General features: G+C 36.2%; 2 protein-coding genes across 2 annotated transcripts; both read left to right on the forward strand.

Annotated features, from left to right (window-relative positions):
- The first annotated feature begins 8,552 nt into the window (after window positions 1-8,552).
- Window positions 8,553-15,673, forward strand: LOC116162332 (brain-specific homeobox protein homolog). Its single transcript, XM_031475942.1, has 4 exons — window positions 8,553-9,046; window positions 11,296-11,412; window positions 11,460-11,675; window positions 14,667-15,673. Exons 1-4 carry the CDS (start codon window positions 8,641-8,643, stop codon window positions 14,828-14,830), a joined length of 903 nt encoding a protein of 300 aa, XP_031331802.1. The 5' UTR covers window positions 8,553-8,640; the 3' UTR covers window positions 14,831-15,673.
- A 724-nt stretch (window positions 15,674-16,397) lies between these two features.
- On the forward strand, window positions 16,398-20,474 carry LOC116162333 (probable low-specificity L-threonine aldolase 2). Its single transcript, XM_031475943.1, has 5 exons — window positions 16,398-16,687; window positions 16,757-16,831; window positions 16,878-17,047; window positions 19,582-19,802; window positions 19,867-20,474. Exons 1-5 carry the CDS (start codon window positions 16,435-16,437, stop codon window positions 20,327-20,329), a joined length of 1,182 nt encoding a protein of 393 aa, XP_031331803.1. The 5' UTR covers window positions 16,398-16,434; the 3' UTR covers window positions 20,330-20,474.
- Window positions 20,475-21,653: the final 1,179 nt, after the last annotated feature.

A 21,653-nucleotide genomic window follows, 5' to 3' on the forward strand; every position in this document is an offset into this window, starting at 1 on the left:
ATGTAAGCTGGCTCTTCAAAATGTGGGCCTCATAAAGATGTCACTTAACTTGATCCTCTACATCTAGCCTAAAGTTCTCTCATCTTTTCGCTGTAAACGTACGTAAGTATCATTGAAATGTCGCACTTATCGCACAAAGAACCTTTCCCTTAAATGATAAGCGGTAATATGAGATAGGTAGGTAGGTATATGATTGACTTCACCCCTTGAAAACCCTGACCGGAGTTTTTGTTTTTATGGACGATATTTTGATCACAGGGAAACACGACAAGAAACGTACCTATACCTAAACATTGAATAAAATTGTTTATTCAATGGCCTAAATTAGACTTAATATTGGTATGAGATTGAATGATACTTGGATTAAGACTTCAGAAAAATGAATGTATACGTTTTTCAAGAGAAAATAGAATATCTCGGGCATAGGTAAATACTATTCATAAAGCAGTGCGCCACCAGGGGGGGGGGGTAATGTTGCTCGGCTCCCCCTTGGCCCACCCTTGAAAAAATTGCGCCGTGAATGCGGTCCGAGGATCCTTTCACCTTTTTCCCATTTCTCCAAATGTGTAAAATATGCAGAGGAAGTTTTTTTTTTCATTTTCACTATGGGGATCTCGTAAATCGTAAAAGATACAAAGTCGCTTAAATGGGCAAAGTTAAATAGAATGATATACTGATTAATTTTCCCATTCAAAGTTTCGTGTTTTTTAACCACAACTTCGCTATTTGTAGAGCCACACAGGAAACTTTGAATTGGAAAATTAATCAGTAGGTATATCATTCTATTTAACTTTGCCCATTTAAGCGACTTTGTATCTTTTACGATTTACGAGATCCCAATAGTGAAAATGAGAAAGAACTCACCCTAGAGTTTATTAATATGTTGGTATAGAGTAAGATTGCACTTGATTTCTGCATTCGTTATCACTTATCTACAATAGTAGGTACCTATTACATTTAAATAATACACTATTGCTTGGTTAGTGATAAATAGTGTATTCACTCGGTGGTACTAATATGTATAATACCTCGTATCACTTTTTTAATGTTTTAACGTGTTGAGCAAATTCCTACCTTTGCCCTAATAATAAAACACAAGTTAACAATGTGCAATAAATAAATTTGCGTATTTTTAAATTGAATGTTTGATACTTATATTACTTATCTCTTCCTACAAATGCAAGCTATCGAATTATCGCCCAACCTAAAATACATTGGCCCCAGGTTGGCCCACACAATGAAATATTTCTGGCGGCGCCGCTGATGACATAAAGGACACAGAGTGGGAAACATTTTTTGGATTTGTCATTGTTAGTGGTGGCTACTTATTGTAGGTAAAATTAGTCGGTAATTGTTTAATTCATTTAATTCTAATTTTTGTATTTAGTTTGTCAAGTCACATCATGCCTTAAGAAAATTTTAAAAATAAAAGAAAAACTAAATTGTGTAATTTGAACAAGCTAGGAAGATACCTGTTGAATGACCTAACAGACAGTTTGATTTTTAGCGCATTTTTGAAAAAAATACGCTATTATATTCGTTATTGCTGGCAGGCCGGCTGTCCGCGTTAGATCTCCACAACTACAATAGCTAGAGAATTCAAATTTTCACTAAAAGCTTTCTGCTATAGTGTAGATGTGCAGGCACAGCACTAGTCTATTTTGAGTTAGATTACTTGTGAGATCGATAATTGAAGAAAATAATTTCGATATGGGTTTCGGAGGTGCTATAATTTTACCGTCAGATAGCGCTACCAGTATAAAAACTTATTATTTACTTTGTGATTTGTTTTACAAAATGAAGACGTACCGTCAATTGAAATTAAATATAATTAATTATTTAACGCAGCCAAAATTACTCGTGAGATCGATAATTTTAAACTTCGCTAATAAAATACTGACCTTCATTACCAAAAATGCGCTTTAATCATGCACATGCTGATTTACAACTTGTTTTTAATGAAAACCGTTAAAAATCACTTACACGCCTTTTGTGCCTGAATCTATAAATGTCAGCGAATGAGCCGTGTGAAAAACGTTAACGTTTTAAAAAACGTCGTTTCTATTGAAGCAGGTAATTTTTGGAAGTTCCTCCGTAGAGCGTGCATCAGTATATCAAACGAGAAGAGAAAGCTCTCAAGTCTTCTTCTATTAGCGATGCTAAACTCTTTGATGGACCCCATATCAGAGACCAAACTTTCTGGGAAACGCTAGAGCTGATAACTTCAAACAGCTTGTGTAGCATTTTCTAAATGTGTTTCAGAAAATGGTTTGTAAAATGAAAGTACAACTCTTACATTCACACCTGGATATCTTTCCGGACAACTGCTTTGTAATACCTACGGTACACAAAAAAAAAGTTGGAATCTTTTGGTTTCAACAGGATGGTACACCTTCCCCACAAAGCCCTAATCGTGCGAGATTCCCTATCGAACACATTTTTAATTTTCCAGGCAATTTTTCCGATAGATATTCTTGCACGATTAGAGCGTTGTGCGTGGATGCAGCGGCCTGTTGAAACCAACAGTTTCCAACTTTTGTTTTTTTTGTACGATCGCTGCATTTGTTAATTAATTCCTTGAAATGTAAAGGCTTTGTTTTATACCTGTGTTTTACTTGAGCTAGCTGGATAGGTGCTTGTGGGTGGTTTAGTGACCGTTTTCACACACAATATAACTTTACTCGTATTTAACAATTATTGAAATGTGGTGATGGTACAACATTTGATGCTTACGGTACAAATCGGTACAAAACAAGAAGAAAAGTACAAAATTTAAGTAGGTACAAAGAATTTTATGGATCTGCACACTCGGAGTTGTGGTGTTAAATTGCATCCCCAAAGTAGACTTAGCCCTAACGGTTGAAAAATGGTGGTAAACTTGTTGCTTGCGGTAAAAATTAGTCGAAAATAAGTACAAAATTATGAAACGATTTTTATTTGTTACTCAGTTGTAAACGTTGATTAACAAGACAAAACGCAAACGGGTAAACGTCATGTTTAAACGCTACTGACTTGTAAAACTGACAGCAGACCTGTAAAAATTTTACAAGTTAGTAATCTAGTAATTTCATTGGCCAGAATTAATGCGAAGTCTCTGTTACATGGATAACATGATATTTTAGACATTTTTTCAAGATCAATTTAAGAACTAATTATTTACGTTTAATATTGTTTACAAATGAGTAACAAATAAAATATTGTACATTATACGCCAGGTAATGGTTTTTACTGGCTCTAAGAGATGACAGGCTCGCCTAACGGCTCGCCAGTCAACTTCTCCTATCGCCAGTAAAAACTCACTTACCTGGCTAATAATGTAAAATACTATTTTTGTAAATTTCAATGTAGTTGTGGTATTCAGCAGCAACCCCAAGGTGGCTTTGATGCGAGGATCCGAAATTCCTGCTGTAAAGCACCTAAGTAAAAGTAGGTACTCCATTGTTTACTTGTACTTCTGGCAGAGTTTGCTCTATACTCTGCTCTAAAATAATGTTGGTAATTAATCTTGTAACCCCATGTATATAATTATAGCATTACATTCGGTTTTAAGAAAATCTCACTGTGAGTTCAGAACGTATTAGACTAGGCTGTAAGCAAGTAGATTTCTTCTTCCAACTTCCCTCTACCTACACAGAAAAAAGCATATTGTACATATTATAAGATTACATAAATCTTCAAATATATTTATTTGTTTTGAAATCTAGGATGTTCATTTCGTGTATAACATTTACCTTTAAGAATCCAACAGATTCTCAAGGTATATTTATTGCAAGTGTATTATGAAATCTAAAAACTGTTAAATTAAAGTTTTTTAATCATTGGCCCGTATGAATAAAAGTAAGCAAATGCTTATACTTACTTGCAAAATTCAAAATAAATACTCGTAAGTGCCCCTTTATACTGGTTTGTTTAGCAGCGCTGCAGTGCGCCCAGTGCGAAGGAGCACTTACGAGTATTTACTAGAAATGTTTAGTCTAAGTAACGTTTTCAGTTTTGTTTGGTGTATTTTTGTTAGTGCTGAAAAGTGGTCATGCGACTAGAAGATATTTGCCATATTTGAAATCTCCGTTAAAAAGTGTCCGAATAATGTGTTAATTAGAAATGTCTACTACGATTAGTTTATCATAAAAAAATTAAAAACGAAAATCACAAATTTTCGTTTCATTATAAACCAAGAAATGTTTAGTCTAAGTAACTCCCAAATTTTCGATTGAAGATATTTCAAATTACTTTCCAGATTCTTATATTCAGAACGAAAATTGGCAACTTTGCTCCCATTTAACCAACTTTCTCTCTCTTAAGATAAGTGAGATCCCCCTAGTGGTATTCGAAAAATGGACACCGTGTATACCTACGCTCAAATATAATCATGCTGTAGTACCTAATCTCATTTGAGTGTTCTGGATAGGCATGGGAATTTTTTTCGATATATCGATAGGTATCGATAGTTATCGATATATCGAATAACAATAGGTAGAGCTAAAAAAATCGATAATATCGATAACTATCGACATATCGATAGTTATCGATAGTTATCGATAGGTATCGATATATCGATAACCATCGATATTTCGATAATTATCGGCATATCGATAAGTAAAATATATCGATAGGTAAGTACCCGATACTTATCGATAGGTGAAAACAGTTATCGCCCATCCCTAGTTCTGGATGCTTCGATTTAGACTATGTGAACTTCAAATCAAGATCAAAGGTTCTTCATACAAAATGATTGTATCATGAATGAAATAACTGCTGTAGTCAAATTGTATATTACACTACCATATGTTCAAATTGAAAATACATCAATTTGACTTAAGCTATGATTTTTGAAAATTTCATAATTTACCATTTAAATTTATATCTACGTGAGTATATATATATATATACAAAGCTAACATACGTATACTTGAAATGGCATTTATACAGGGTGTTTGGTAAACATGCGGCAAAAATTAAAGAGGTTATTCCTTGGACTATTCTAATGTTATTTTATCCTTTGATGATTTTTGAAAAAACGCTTCGTTGCGAAGATACAAGGCGAAATAGATTTTTGAAGAGTTGAACTTATCAAGTAAAAAACGTTAATCACATTCCCTGATATCTGTCATTGATGATCTTTTGTTTCGAGTTTGTCAAGATTTATTGACGTTTGGCTATTGGCGTGTAATTTCTGCCCTTATTACTTAAACGGTTGTTTGTGAAATCCTCTATCATGGCTCATTATTCGAATGCCGAGATGGCCGACATGCATTTCACGTATGGACTTGCTGATGGCAATGCATTAACCTCTTTCATTTTTGCCGCATGTTTACCAAACACCCTGTATGTAGAATTGCAATGAGTATTTCCTTTTTTGCGTGATTTCTGTGCTCGAGCATTACGAAATGAAATAACTCTCGTAAAGAAGAGCAGATAACATTTTTAACAAATTTTATGTTTCTTTCGCGTGATTTTCTCACTATTGATATTTAGATTCTAGTACTGGTATGGCAAATAACTAGAAATTAAATATTTAACGCAAAACCCACTAAATAAGTTCGCAACGAAGCATCGACGATTCAAAACTTTTTTCCGCTTTAATACGCCGCATATTGCTGTAAAATGCCCAATTTATCCAGCTACACAAGGATCAGGACATAATACAATCTGCTGTGCCATTGGCTCGCATAACAATACCGGGATTGTTAGGGGGTTAGTTGGGGTTGGGGTGCGCCGTGCGGGATGCTGATTGGACTCGCTCGTTACGCCCAAAGTACGTTTCCATGGAAATGTAATCTGTAGGTTTATTGCACCTTAATGGGGAGTTAAACTACCCTAAAGTTGTGGATCTGAAGGGAATAATTTCGCTATATCTGGAGCTTGAAAGCTTATTAATTTTGCTCAATTATGAAATTATCAAGTTACAAATTGAGCTTTGACTCCTCGCATATAAGTCGCCGTTTTTAAGGAAACTTTGCATTTAAAGGAGACGTTCCATGACGTTTTCTTTTTGGAGTAACAAAATCGTAGTGTGGGATCCATCTCTTTATTTGGGATAAATAATTAGATAAAGTACCTACTACTATACTTATTATCGCCTATCCGGAACTTTGTGTCATTATCCATTAACATAATAATCATCGTGAATTCGAAATAAAATAAACCCATATCCGAGTCCTACATTTAGCGAGTGTGATTTAAAAAAAATTCTTCAAAACTTAACCTTCCCGCACGAAAGTGTCTCATCGAGACCCGCCACATTCTCATTGCGTTTGAAATTAAGATGCTATTCGAAGTACAAAATACTTACCTAATAAACGCACCGCAACTACGATGAGTTTATTGTAAACTGATGGCGCATAATGTAATACCTACATCAATTTCTTTTAATTCTGTATCCAACCTTACAACAATAAGCAATATTTAACAAACAAAAATTCGTTAAGCCGCTTGTGAGCAGGAGGCGAAAAGTGCACATCAAATTTGTTTTCTCGATTTTAATAGCCCTTATGAACATTTCATGCCTTAACGAGAATACAAACATGAAGTAATTTTTAATTTCTGATCGAATGACACCAATACCAAGTCAGTAAGTGGTGTAGTCCCGGAGCCTTTGTGAATCAGACAGACATACAGACAGATAAACAGACAGACAGACATGAAGAGCGCAAAAGTGCACTTTTTATTTTTTGAATGTGAAAGTGCACTAAACATTCGTTAAGCGTTATTTGCAGTTTCGACACTGTAATACACTACACTCTACAGCATGCTTTTTTAGCCTGCGCTATCCTGGATGTTATATCTTCCTCGCTACGATTAACTTGTGTAACCTTACTACCTAAATAGCAAAATTCCTTTATAACTCTCGCCAGGAAAGATTGCCGGTCACAGCACACCTTGTGTCGATCTACAATCTACGAGCGACTTCCGGAATAGGATTGCGCCAATGTTAAACGAAAAGTCTTTTTGTTCAACATTGACACGATACTATCCCGGAAGTCGCTCACATCTTTAGAAAAACATAGATTGTAGACCGGGATCAAGTGTTCTGTGACCGGCAACCTTTCCTGGCGAGATGTTTACATGCTTTAAAGTGTCCTTTCCTATTCGGATCTTTATCTTTATCCTATCCTCTCTTTTCTCGCATTGCATTACTTTTGTTTTTTCCTTGTGGATTTTCATATAGTCTCTAGATAGTATTCCCTCCATACCTTTCCCCTTCTGATTGGTAGTATTATTCTCATTATAACATCCGCGTATCTCAGCATATGTATATTGTTGGGACTTGGGATCGATTCTTTATATAAATGTACGTACGTATAACTTCACAAACTTTGGCAGTAAGGTGCCTACGCTGCAAAATTTCTTTCTGATTGTCACATTTTGAACATTAATAGGTATTTACATTAAAAGCCAGGAAAATGATACATTACCGGCGAGAAAATATTGAAGTGTGAGGCCGAGTAGGTACTTTAATTTCCGAGTCAGGTAATGACATTTTACTGACGAGTTTTGTATTAAATTTTACCCGAAATCGTCTTTTAATATAAAATTTCAATTTGTATATACCTATATAGAACTTTTGATTAATGGTAGGTAATCTGTCAGTCAATGAAGGTTTCAGGACGATTTTGAGTAAATGTAGGTATTTATTGCAAAATATCAATACAAAATTTGACGACCTAAAAATGTGTGCCATTCTGCGAAATTATATACATACCTATGACCAATGACATTAAAAGCTATATCACTCTTAAATTACTAATTAAAAATGCCCCAACAACCTTTTTACGGAGGAATTTGTACTTACCTATATGAAATTTTGTTTTGAAAGAAGCGGAATCTTGACTTTTAGTTTTGGAGTATAACAACGCTGCAATAAATTAAATCTTCCCATTTTTACTATAGTTTTCCTGCAAAATAAAAAAAACAATAATAATACAACATTGGTCTTATTCGTTTCTTACGAAAAGTACCTATTACATAAATTCTGCAACTTTACCCCTTATGATACCTGCCATATGGCGTGGTGAAACGTGAAAAAAGGGCATCATCCTGAATAGCTTGTATACTTTGATACACCTATTCGATGAAGAGCGAGAGTGCGTGATAAGCAGCTTTATATTGACGAATCCATACACAACTTGCTTGTTTGCTTCCAATTACACTCTAGGTACAAGACAACCGCATCATAGCAGGCATTAAATACTATTACTTTATGATCATATAGGTATACGTATACGTTATAACTTTGATTACTAAAATGCTATTTTTGTTCCATGTTTGAGTTTAGTCGTAAATAAATAACCACTTTAACCGAACAAAGAAAAAATTTTCCTTTTCATTTACTCTGCGAAGAACCCTAAATCCAACAATTGCTATAGCATCCGTAATTAACTTACAAAATACAATTAGGCCCAATCAATCTCGTCATACTATATTATCTCCCCATTTATCCACCTTCGCGCTCAATCCTTATTTCCACGTGTTAAGGGTTGAAGTGCTTGCGAAGGCGGAACAAGCTGATAGTGGATCACGACTCCCGTATACGCCAGATTGTAATTGTTTGTCACGTCGTGTGTTGGTATCGGCGTTTTCGTCAAAAGAAGTGATGTGACGCACATTGGCTATACAAGTCGATTTTTATACCTTGCGAAAATGGAAACGGACCTTTCACCGCTGCGTAAGGACTTAGATCCGAATTTGACGGCAAATTATTCGAATCGCACTTCCTTTTTGATTGAGGATATTTTGTATCGTCAAAAGTTGAATCAGAACGACATTGGATTAAGTCCCAAACTCGTCGACCATCAGGAGATCCATCCGTCGTCCTACAAACAGAGCCCAGTAGTTAAGTGCGAGGATGAAAAAAGTTATGTGCACAAGCGGTGTGAAAAATCCGGGTATACGTACTTCCAGCCACATCTACATCCGAATATAAATGGATGCGTGCAGAATTTGCAACCGACGGAAAATGGCTACATTCAGGTGATGGGAGCACTTGGAGCCTATCTAGGTACTCCGTATAAAAGTATTTCCGATCACCCCTACTTTCTTGCACAAGGTAAGTCTTTCTTTTACACTCCTGTGTATTATGTGAACGCGATATTATAAAAAGTGTGCTAAATCTGAAAACTCTATGTTGCGAAGAGCTCAGAACAGACATAAACCGCTAAAGCGGATCTAAAAAAGCGACAGAGCACCTCGGTGTGACCCTACGGGGTCATTGAATTTGACCCACTTCCAATACGTTTGTTACATGTCAACTGTGCAGAGTTTGCACCGAATCGGCCCGAGTGTTTGGCAGTTATCGTGTTCGCGGACGGACAGACGGACACCATAGATTCCCCTATGAAGCTTGCATCGCTTTGCTAGGCCTATTTTCTATAGATTTGCGTTAAATTTTGTATGTATAGACGGACGGTAAACCGAACAAAAAACAATGTGAACTCGATCTTCAGCACCAGTTTTGGAAAAGTGAAATCAAAATTGCACCCCTATAAAGTTATCCAAAAGGTGTAAGTACTTTAATTTTTACCCGTGCATTGCATTTAGTTACATCATGTAATAGCCGTTGTCAAGGGGTAAATTAAATATATGTATGTAGGTGAATACAGTTATCCAAGTGTTAGTAGGTACGTATTCTAAAAATGTATTTTGTTCCACTTCTTTGCGTAAGCGCACACCATCCGCAATAATGGTCTGGCTGCGGTCTTGAGTTAACAGTGGTCGTAGTGTAATAGGTCGCGATAGAAACTGCAGGAATCGCATTACTGACAGTATGTCTCTTCATATTCGCGTAAGATTGTAGGAAAATTCGACCAGATTGTAGGTTCTGCAGTAAAGTGTAGTTAGTGCCTTTGTGAATAAACAAAGGTAGTGCTAAAAGTTTTGTCCACAATTTCAACATTTCTGTTATTAGTAGCAATAGCCATGACTTTTGTTGTTTTATGAATTGCTACTAATAACAGAAATGGTGAAACTTATTTTTAAATTTGCGGATATACCAAAAGCTTAATAACACATGTAAAAACATAGTTTTGTAGGCACCTTTTAACTCTGAACAACTTTAAACTCTACAGTTTTTTCTGTAAAATGTACAGGAGGGCAGGATATTGCATAAAACTGATTTCCCATGTTAAATCCCTATATGTTCCTACTTACCGTGCACCACCCGGTATGTACATTTTGGTTCTTGCACCATATTTTATACTTTTACCTTCTTTCATACATTATATTTTTCCTTTGGGAGGCAGTAGTTTCCCTCATAGTTTGTTCTGAAGCATTTTAAACGATCATTTCTGCGCCGTAGTGAACGAGAATATTTTAAATTGACATTTATTATTTTCTATGTAAAAGATTCACTTAACGATATAAAGGATTACACCCCTAAATTAAACACTATACAACAATTGACAATGGGCGTTTATTGAAAAGTAACAATGGCTCGATACATTGGGCCGCATGAATAAAAGTAAGTAAATGCTTATACTTGCAAAATTCAAAGTAAATACTCGTAACTGCCCCTTCATACTGGTCTGTTTAGCATGGTTTAGCAGCGCTGCACTGCGCCCTGTCCTGCTGCTCAGAAGAGCTGCTAAGTCACCCAGTGTGAAGGAGTACTTACGAGTATTTGCTTTGAATTTTGCGAGTATAAGCATTTGCTTCCTTTTATTCATATGGGCCATTGCTCTATTTCTCGAACGTCTTTCTTGGATGTCGCGTATGAAGTCCTCATATGTATGTAGGCCGTGCTCCTTCGCGCACCCCCTGGCATAATAAAGCTACCTTAGCGAGCCGTAATAAAACGTGATGTTTTTATGTTTCACGCAGTTCCGCTTACATAGCGTTACGGGCACAATTTGACATGGTAAGGTATAATGATTAATGAATCTACAGTTAAGGGGAAACAGCAGTTTTTCCAACTAAACCTAGGGACCTGGGAGGCGATTTTTTTAAATATTTTTTTTAAGAGCTATTATCAACGTTTTCATTTGGTGTATAACTTATTTTCTCGAAAAACAACCTTTCAGAATTGGTACCGCAAGAAGTACCCGCAGCGCCTTAAGTCATATGGCCTGAGGCGGCAGACGATCGATTTTAGCATACTCTGATAGGGCAAAATGGAACTCCATCGGTTAAAATTTTGATCATTCTCGTTCAGTGGATTTCGTGCTAGCTCCCCTACTAGAACTGCTAATCTGCATAGAAAAAATATGCTGTACTCGTCCGCCCAAGTTTTCTTTTACAATGAGTCGAGCGAAAACGCACAGCAATTGCAACATTAAAATACTAATCAGTTTTATATTCCAGGACTACCCTTCCACCCCGCACTATTTGGTAGCAGTCCAAGCGAAATATCATTAAACGCGTTAAAACACTGCAGGCGAAGAAAGGCCCGAACAGTTTTTAGCGACCCACAACTGACAGGTAGGCATGTAAACATAATCCGAAAACTGCTGACGGCAGTCTTTCAGGATTGGAAAAAAGATTTGCAGCGCAACGATACCTGTCAACACCGGAACGCGTAGAACTAGCTGGCGCCCTCAGCTTAAGCGAAACCCAAGTGAAAACCTGGTTTCAAAACCGTCGCATGAAACACAAAAAACAAATGCGGAAACTACAAGAAGACAAATCGGGGTCTTCATCGACCAACATAGATAAACAACTGCCATCGGAAACGAAAAGCGCTGGTAAACACTACTTTTACACATTATTATACCTATACCTTCCTGCATAGACTGTACAACTTCTTAAACATCAATTAAGGCAAATTCTGAACTTAATGAACTAAATTATAACATAAGATGGTGGGTGAGAAGGTGAGATCGGCCACTTAGAAACATGAATAAGTGAGTTACCTCTTGCAACCCTACAATAACCGCAAATACGCTACATAAGAAATTAACTCGATATGCATACGACGCTGCTTTTCGAAGTTCACAACTTCAGTTGTAGTTGTAGTAGTACATAACATACATAATACAAGTCGGTGCGGGTAAAATTTAATTACTACAGACGTAGAGATTCCTTCACGGTTTGTTGCTTCAAAATATAATCAAGATGTATATTGTATATAGGTTATAACTAATTCAATATGGTCAGCGTCTTAAAAATAATAGTTTATCCTCCACCGCACAAAGAAATAGGGCTTTTTTTCCATTAAGGGTGTCCGAACTTGAAAAATGAAAATAACAAATTGTGTGTAAATTATGGCAAAAACATTTATTGCGGATTAAAGTACCTTCAATATTTACTACCTAGGTATTATGTTTTAGAAATAACATTTGAAAGATGCTTTCAGAACATAATGGTAGGTACTGAATGCACTTTAATCCGCAACAGGTAAATGTATTTGCCATAACTTACACACAATTAGTTATCTTCATTTTTAAAGATCGGACACAACACACTATACTTTATCAACTATTTATATAGAATGCCCAAAGATGAGATTCATCGTTGGGCAGAATTACCTTGGTGTATAAATGTTATATGTACTCGGGCTTCGCCCTCATTAATGAAACTGCAAATTCGTGAAAAAAAGTATCACTAGTTGTACAAATAACTATTGTTCGATGATCAAAAGTAGGTATAGATATATCACACACACACACACACACTATTATATTTCGCCATTAGAATATATAATACATACTTCTCGACTGTAAAAATAGTGCATGTAATTTGGATAAAATGTGCAATTGCCTTAATTTGTTCGTCAAAGAATACGTTTCTTATCCTGGCGCTTTTGTATAGGTAATGGCCAATAGGTACCTATACACTACAGCTTTTTAAAAGCCGTGAAATTTTGATAAGCACGCTTATTGTTGGTCGGAGGGTTGATGATTCATGGTCATTTGAACGAAGCCGCTAACAAACTAAAAGTTCATCATTAAATTTCGATTCCTATTTGCGATGAGTTTCCCGGTTTATTAAAATAAATTGACGTATGCAAGCCAGAAACTTCATTAGAGTTCGCTAAAGGCAAAAATTTAATTACAATCTAACAAAAATGCACTAAATGAAGGATTGTTATAAATGACAGCGTTTGAGGACAGCTTGGTATTAACGTAATTACGTCATATAAAGTGGACGCGTCTGTGCAAGAGAGCTTCCTATGTTGGGCATCCTGAAAACGTTTTCTGATCAATTACTGCGATTGTGAATTAATTTGTCAGTGAATGTCAGTAGAAATCGGCAATTGTCAATGTAATGCTATTTTAATGACATCCCTCCTGACTAGTCGGATACCGGAACCGAGACTAACGTCAGTCAACGTCAACGTTGGGATCGTTTCCTTTTCAAATCGGATTTGCTTTTGTCTATTAATGAAATTAATCTCCAAACTTAAACCTTTTCTTACTAATTACAAATAAGATTCACTAATATCGTATGTAGGTATTATATTTGTGTTGCCTCTGTTTAATTAATGAGTGATTGATTATATTATTACATTAAATGTTCTATCCCAACCAATTTAAGTTGCTTAAAGTGTTAAGCGATTAACCCCCATTGATTTTCTAGAACGGCGAAACAGGGACGGAGGCGAAAGATGGGAGGGGTGGCGGGTGTCGAATTGCACTGCACTATTGCTTCAGGTGCTCAAAATTGGAAGGAACACAAAAAAAACGAACTTTAGTAGCATTGTTATGTTATACTTTCCATATTAGGGGTGTCTAAGGCTTATCCTATTTACAGGCTGCAAACACCCCGCAGAAATACAAAGCTCCTAAAGAACCACCACGATATATTTTTAAAGTGGTACAGACTACCTATAGGAACAGGGTGTGTACCGTAAATTTAATTACGTGATTTATTTATATAAAGTTATTGATGTTCACTTGTACTAACACTATGAACGAGAAACTAAATTTAAGCGGTTCTTAAATATATTCATTTTTAACAGTTAAACATTCTTTATCACATATATTTGTATACACATTTGTAACACGAGGACCGGCACGAATTTCACTAATTATTACTTCCGACATCGATGTTGAGAATAACATTAAACCCAATTCTGGAGAAGTCTTAAATCAGCATAACATCTTTCATGGAACGAATTTCGGTTTTCATTCCTTATCGTCGGTTATCAACTTGATGGCGACTTGATATAGGTTTCGATACAAGTGCATCGTTCTACACTTTATTTATTTTCTCGCAAAGCATACGACTGGGCCTATCCAGTGTCCCCAGTAGAAAAAAAGTCACACCTATCGAGTCGAAGTGAAGTGGAGTTGAAAAAATATTTTAATATCAACATTAACTACCAATCACTACGTCCACCGTCTTAGTTTGGTCACAACGTCGAAAGCGCACTTGTAATCTTGGTCATATATAGCATCCACTTTGTTCACAACCTTCAGTACCCGCTGGTTACGTTGTTCACTGCTGACTTTGGGTCCCGACGCTCATGTTTTATCATACGAATTGGTGTGTAATACAACACGGCGTTGAATACGAAGTTATATTTTTTTAATTTTTCGGCAAATGTGAAAAAATTGACCTATTTGAGAGGACGTTATGACCAAAAGATGAAGAAGTGGCAGACGTTACTGTAATGGACGTTGTCACCAAGTGGCTGTTACTATCGTGGACGTTACGTTGTGACCAAAACAAGGTGGTGGGCGTTGTCTTCTAAACCTTCACCTTCTTCAATTATTTTTTTTTTGTAATTACAGATACTCCCGTGGATTTTTCGGGACGAATTCCTATAGAACCCAAATCAAACAGCGAGTCAAGATCTTTACACCAATCTCAGGATTCGGATTTGAGCGATTGCGATAGCGATATTGACATAGTTGGAGATACGAAATCAATTGTATATTCGTATAATGGTGCTTAATGAAAACCGACGAAATCTGTTATCTTCTTAGAATATGGACGAAACGTAATGTGTACACTGCAGAAAAGTTAAAAAAAGACCTTCATAACCTTACCAGATGATCGCTTGACACAACAATTTTTAATGCTTCTCGAGCCCCACAAAAATTTTATACAGATTGTCCCAACTAAAGTTTTCGTCTTCCTGGGTAGCGTCGTTGATCATCAGATGAGCTGCAGTGTTCTTTTTTTATAGTAATTTGAATTTGCTTATTTCAATTTTTTGTGCCCGCCACTGCTGCCAATGCCAAAATTTCTTTAACATACCTCAAAATACTGACGAACGAAATTGTAACTGTGCCTGGAGGCAGTGATAATGCACTTCTTTTTTGTATGTGTATTTTTGAATGCACATACAAAAACGTCGGTCTGTAGCATAGGTACCATAACGAATAACTGAAATCACCTTCAAATAATTTGTCACACGTATAGGTACCATTATATAGACAGAGTATACATTTTAATGTGGTGGCTACCCCTGTAAGCAGATGAAATTTAACACTTGAAGATAAGGTCAAATGTGGTTTCCTGGTCAATACAATTTCGACTTGCTCGAGCATTTTGTTGTAAATATTCGGAAACTGCGGTTTAATAGAAGATACAAATCTCTATTGGAAGATCTTGTACATAAGGCAACATTTGTACCTACCTAGATAAGGTTTTCAAGTAGGTCCATTTCAGTTTACAAAAAAAATTGTTGTGCGTCAAAGGGATATTATATACTATAGTCACATTTGTTTATATGTAAATTTGATTCTAAAAATTAAGGAGTAATTGTAAGAAATGTTTTAAGTAATATTTGTTATGTTCGTGTCATTCGGCATATAAATAAAGGTTAGAAATACCTATCTAAGTTTGCTTTCCGAAGAAATTCTTTACAAACAGCAACTACTGGTTCTATCGTCTAGTCATCTAGTGACCATATTAGTAAGTGGTGCAGCTTTAAAATATACAATCAGTCATTTGTGAACAAACGTACCTACTCCGTGTACAAGTTTGGTCCTTAACCATTTTTTTAAACAGGAACCACCCAAAGACTGTGGTCTTTGGTGCTCGTTGCAGATTGTTTTAGTCATTTATACGTACAGTCGTGGTCAGAAGTAATGTCCTCCCTTAGAAACTGCAACTGTAGAAAAAGTACCAATGTGTCAGCTTCTCCGTGATTTAGTTCAATTTCATTTCAATCTTAGACATTGTTGAAAAGAAGCTCAAATCTCACAGGAGATCCGGTATATTAATTATGTGCTACACTTGAGATAATCGAGGGACATTACTTCTGACCAAAACCGTACTTTTTTTACTTCTTAGTTCTTGGGAAACTTTCTCAAACACAGCTTTTAATGAAACCTTCCGCAAAACAAAATATACAGCGCAAAAAATTCACACCGCCAATTTTGGAAGATTGTCTTATGTAAAGTAAGAGATCGTCGTTGGTACAAAGTACTGAGTGGAATATTTTGTTCCGTTATCAATGATCAGCCGACCCGTGCCTCTTCCCCTTACTTCTAATGAGAGCAGTTTGTATATAAGGGAGTCATGCCACATAATTGAAAATAAGTGATAAATATGCCGCCCGTCGTACAGGTTGTAACTGGAAGTAATGCGGAAGTGTACAGCGTGCACGTTGTTGACATTCGTAGTGATACGGTTTCAAAGCCGACACCTGCGATGAGACAGGCGATGGCCATCGCCGAGGTGGGCGATGATGTTATGGGTGAAGATCCGACCGTAAGAGAATTAGAAAGGAGGGCGGCAGCAATGTTGGGCAAGGAATCTGCAATATTTGTACCGAGTGGCACCATGGCTAATTTAATTGCGAGTAAGTGAGATAGGTATAATACGACGACGAAGGTAGGTACTAACAAAACTCTTTGATACCTTTTGGTAGTCATGGTCCACTGCAATCAGAGAGGTAGCGAATTTATCGCCGGTCACGAAAGTCATATTTTTCTCTACGAACAAGGTAAATCCATCAGAATTCTCCAAATGTTAACTCTTCACTCCTGTAGGCGGTTCTGCCTCCTTGGCAGGTGCGCAGTGTTCCCTAGTCACAAATAATTCCGACGGAACTTTCGACTTAGATGAAGTTCGAAAAAGGATAAGAGTCAACACAGATTTTCATGAGACCTTCACATCCCTTATTCTTGTCGAGAACACCCACAACATGTGTGGGGGACAGGTAAGAACTATTACAAAAACCCAAATGCCATGTTAAACGGTTATCGACTTGTCTGTTGAAGTATTAATTATTTAATTATAGATTTTCGTATCTGTTAACAAATTCGAAACTGGAAATATTCGGTTTTAATGTCAAACTCTTGCTATCATTTGGTTCGCCTTATCAAGTGAAGTCCATTCTAATTAACAAATTGCACAATGTTTAATGGCAGTAATCCTATTGCAAAATACCGCAATAACTTATGTCGATTACACTATAAGGAGCAAATACTTAGGTAGGTCTGACGCAGATCGATCAACTATTTTTGCGTGTGGAATTATAGTGTTTCAATTTGTTCTCTAAGTACGAGTATATTATTTATTTGCAAATTAGGGGTAGGTACCATTTACGCAGTAGGTATCTCCACTTCTAAAAAAGATCGCGTTTTCTAAAAACAAACTATCCGCCGTAACATATATTCATTTATTAAAGAAGCGTCAAATGTAGGTACTATACACCATCGTCTACATAGCTGTAGGTATGGATAAATGAGACTCAACCGACAGTGTTAGGAAGAGGATAGAGGCAGTAATAAATAATCTACTTAACACGAAGCTGGCATATTTAGAGTGAAATTGGAACGTTTAGTAGGTAATATCACCAAAATATACCTACAGTGCAGTGATTTACGAAAAATGTGTCTTGTTTGGTGGTCCAGTCGCTTGGGAATCAGAGGATGTAAAGAGATTGATGACGCTGATCGAAACAGATGTAATATGCGTGTTTCCTGCAAGTATTGATAACATGAACATTATAAACCCTACGACTATAGTAGTGGTACAAATTGGTAAAGAACTGGCTCCTCCTTGAGAACAATAATGGAAAATCAAACGTAGCGTTTGCTCCTAAAACTATGTGAAAGTATTCATTCGATTTAGGACACGGCAGGCGGAATACTGTTGCTTTTATTAGAATTAGATTAGAATTACAAGTCCTACAACATGCTATTTATTGTGGAATAAATAAGTATACCTACCTATACCCAAAGATCAGTGTAGTATGATCTTTGCTATACCTAATATCCTCAGTGGTACACCAATATACAGGGTCATTCTTGACGAGCGTCAGTTAGAAAGATATGGAAAACCTTTGAAAATTAAGCTAAACTGATAAGTCCTTTAAGGGTTTTGGCACATGATGAATTGACCTAAAATATTTTCAAAATGGCACAACTTCCGGAAATACCGGAAGTAGCCATCAACTTTGTTATTTTAAATAGGGACCCCCTATTTTTTCTACATTTTCGGATTCTACGTCGAATTTGGAGTACAACGATACCCATAGTTGACCCTTTGCTCCAAGGGCTTCGCCGATATTCAAGTTTTTGTGTCAAAAATTGAATTTGCAGGGGTAATTTTAAAAATTTATTATTCGAAAACGGTGAGAGATATTGCAAAACAGTTTTCAATGCTTTATTAAGGAAAGATCGAATTTTCTTATCATCACCACAAAAGGCAATATACTAGTCAGATAACTGTTATGAACTAAATTAATATGCTCGATACTCGATATACAGTGCTATTTATTAAAAAGTAGACATAGGGATTTACGTGTATCATTTTTCTATATGTCTACTTTTAAATGACAAAATTTCTCCTGATGGGTGCGTAATTTAATAACTTCTTAAACTCAAGTCTATCTATATATCATTGTCTTGCAAGTGTCTTCATCTACAATTTATTAATTATAATTATGAAAAAAAATGTAAATTATTATACTTGTATTCCAATCTCAGTAATATATTAATTATAAGAATGCTTGTATGGCCATTTTACTATTAAATTATTATTATTATTATTAAATTATTAAGTTATCTCACATTTTAAATGCCATCTATATAGGTATTACGACAACGCATAGACATTTCAAAAACAATTATTTAAAAATATCAAATATGCTACCTTTTTTAAATCAAAACATTTTCTTTCTGGATACATCATGATACAGTGAGAGTATTTGGAGTTAATCTCTGATATAGGTATACGAGTAGGTAGGTATATGTTTATCTTATTATCAGAGGGCTGTATTTTGAAGTTTCCTAATATACTTTTAATTGATGCCTTGTTTTTGTACCTACTAAAATGCATTATGAGTGATAAGAGTATCAAAATATGTTTTTCGTTATTTTTGCTGGCCTTGGAAAGAGCAACCTACGACATGCTAAGCTAAACCTAAAGTATCTTAAGATGCAGTAGTACCAATGCCTAAGTTATTATACATTGCCTTATATTCCACAATTTAGGAAAGATTTCGGAAATTATTCTCAGTGTACCATAAATTCCTGATAAAAATATAACAATTGCACCAAAAATTATTTTGTAGAACTATGCGATCAGGGGTAATTTGGCTTTAGGAAGTAAAAGTGCGCTATATTGTTACACATTGGTGGTCGTGAGTTTGACCTTCTTCATTTCTATCATTGCTGGCAACTTGGAAACGCATTGATTGACAATGTAGTAAATACCTTCAATACAAACTATACGTACTTATTTCAGGTTATTCCACTATCTTGGCTAGACCAACTTCACTCAATCACATCGCTACACAACATCCCCATCCACATGGACGGTGCTCGCCTAATGAATGCAGTGATGCAAAGTAAAGTGCCTGCCAGTCGTATAGTACGCGACATGACATCAGTGTCCTTCTGCTTGAGCAAGAGTTTGGGTTGTCCAATGGGATCAATGCTATGCGGTTCAGATAAATTCATCTCTCAGTAAGTATAGGCATTCCGCCCATTTTTCAATTCGTTTTATAACGGGATATTCCTCTCTTCAAAGCGCGAGACGCATACGGAAATTACTCGGTGGTGGACTGCGGCAAAGCGGTATAGTGGCCGCCGCAGGTTTGGTCGCATTTGATGAGATGATCGATAGACTACAGATCGACCACGACAACACCTACAAAATCGCAAAAGGAATACATTGCCTTCAATCCGAACTGATTAGAGTAGATCTGGATAAGGTACAGACTAACATCTTAATGGTTCACGTTGCGGATGAAAGAATGTCAGCCGATGACTTTTCCAAACGACTGGCGACTGTTAAAGAGACTGACACTGTCAAAGTGATTGTTAAAGTAAGCGTTCGGCATGCGAAATGTGTTCGAATAGTTTTGCATTGGGAAATTGATGAAAACGACGTTGAAAAAGCAATTGAAAAAATATACATGGTTGTTAAGGAGTTTGAAAGTAACTACATTAGCAGAAAAATGCAGCGTTTGTGCATCGCCAGCACCAAATAGGACCCTTGGAGAAAAACGTTGGCTCGGTACATCGCACAATTTTCTCGTCGATTTAAAAAGTCCTTTACGCAAATTAAGTACTAAACCACAAAAGCGCTTACTATACATTGTAACATATCTTTTTCATTAAAAACAAAAATATTTTCGCAGTAGTAAATGATTACACCATTATTCAATCACCCTTAAATCAAGTTGTATATGGAGTAAATGACTCTCCGGTTAATTGCGTTAATCTTTTACCAGATACTGTTGGTGTTTAGAGCATCGACAATGCATTAATACCATCGTCTGCAAAATCACAGTCCCCAGAAAATAATGATTGAGTGCCGTCAGTGAAAAGGCCGCCAATCTCTTTTTCAGTGCTCGCGTACTTAGTTTCCGGCTGGGGTTGATAATATCGGAGCACGTTTTAACTTTGCTGTCTGATGTGTCTCAGATCGTTCCGGAAAAAAATTTTTCTTATAGAATGTGGCCTGTAGAATCCATAATTTCAAACAGTTCCAAGATTGGGCTACTAGTTCAAAAGTTACAGCCCTTTGAATTTTTTTTCGAAATTGGTCTATAACTTTTGATTGAGAAGTCTGATCGAAAAAGTACGAATTGTTTTGGATTCTACGCACCAAAATTAATAAGGAAAAGTGTTTTCCCGAGAAATTTTGGTGCAGTCGATTTTTGCAAAAAAGGAAGGTTATACACTGCCTTTCCTCATACAGGACTAGATGATTTGGGAAACTTTCCAACTGAAGAACTGGACTATTTTGAAGACAACTATACTAGAAGACGAAATCTAAGGGGACGTCGCCCACCTATATTTCCATTCAGAATGTGGAATGTATACAACCTAACGTTTCAAGGAGATGAATGCACAAATAACCAGGCATGTCATAGATAGATGATCACATACTGAACTGGGGTTGACTAAGGATTACCTGCAATTTGGGATTTTATTAGGTGCAGCATAGCAGGGATTTATATTACGAACAAAAACTTGTGGGCGGGCGAAATCGACCGCTAAAATTAAGGAAATACAGAGACACAGACGAACAGATTATTCATATCGATCGAGAATACCAGGAAAGCACTAAGTGAGTAGTCCCTAATTTTGAAACGGACGATTAAATCTAAGACAATAATGTATGTAAGTTTATAAAGTAATCTTGACTCTTTTAGAATAAAAATAAACCAAAACAATTTATTTGCATGTATTAAAATTTCTTGATTGACCGTCACCCCCGCAAAATGGCCGCGGCCATACCATTCCCACTTGAATTACTACAATTTAAAATCAAGAAAACCAATGACCTAAGTCAAAATCTACTAGCAT

This window comes from Photinus pyralis, unplaced genomic scaffold (assembly GCF_008802855.1).
Source record: "Photinus pyralis isolate 1611_PpyrPB1 unplaced genomic scaffold, Ppyr1.3 Ppyr1.4_LG10, whole genome shotgun sequence".
Classification (NCBI taxonomy): domain Eukaryota; kingdom Metazoa; phylum Arthropoda; class Insecta; order Coleoptera; family Lampyridae; genus Photinus; species Photinus pyralis.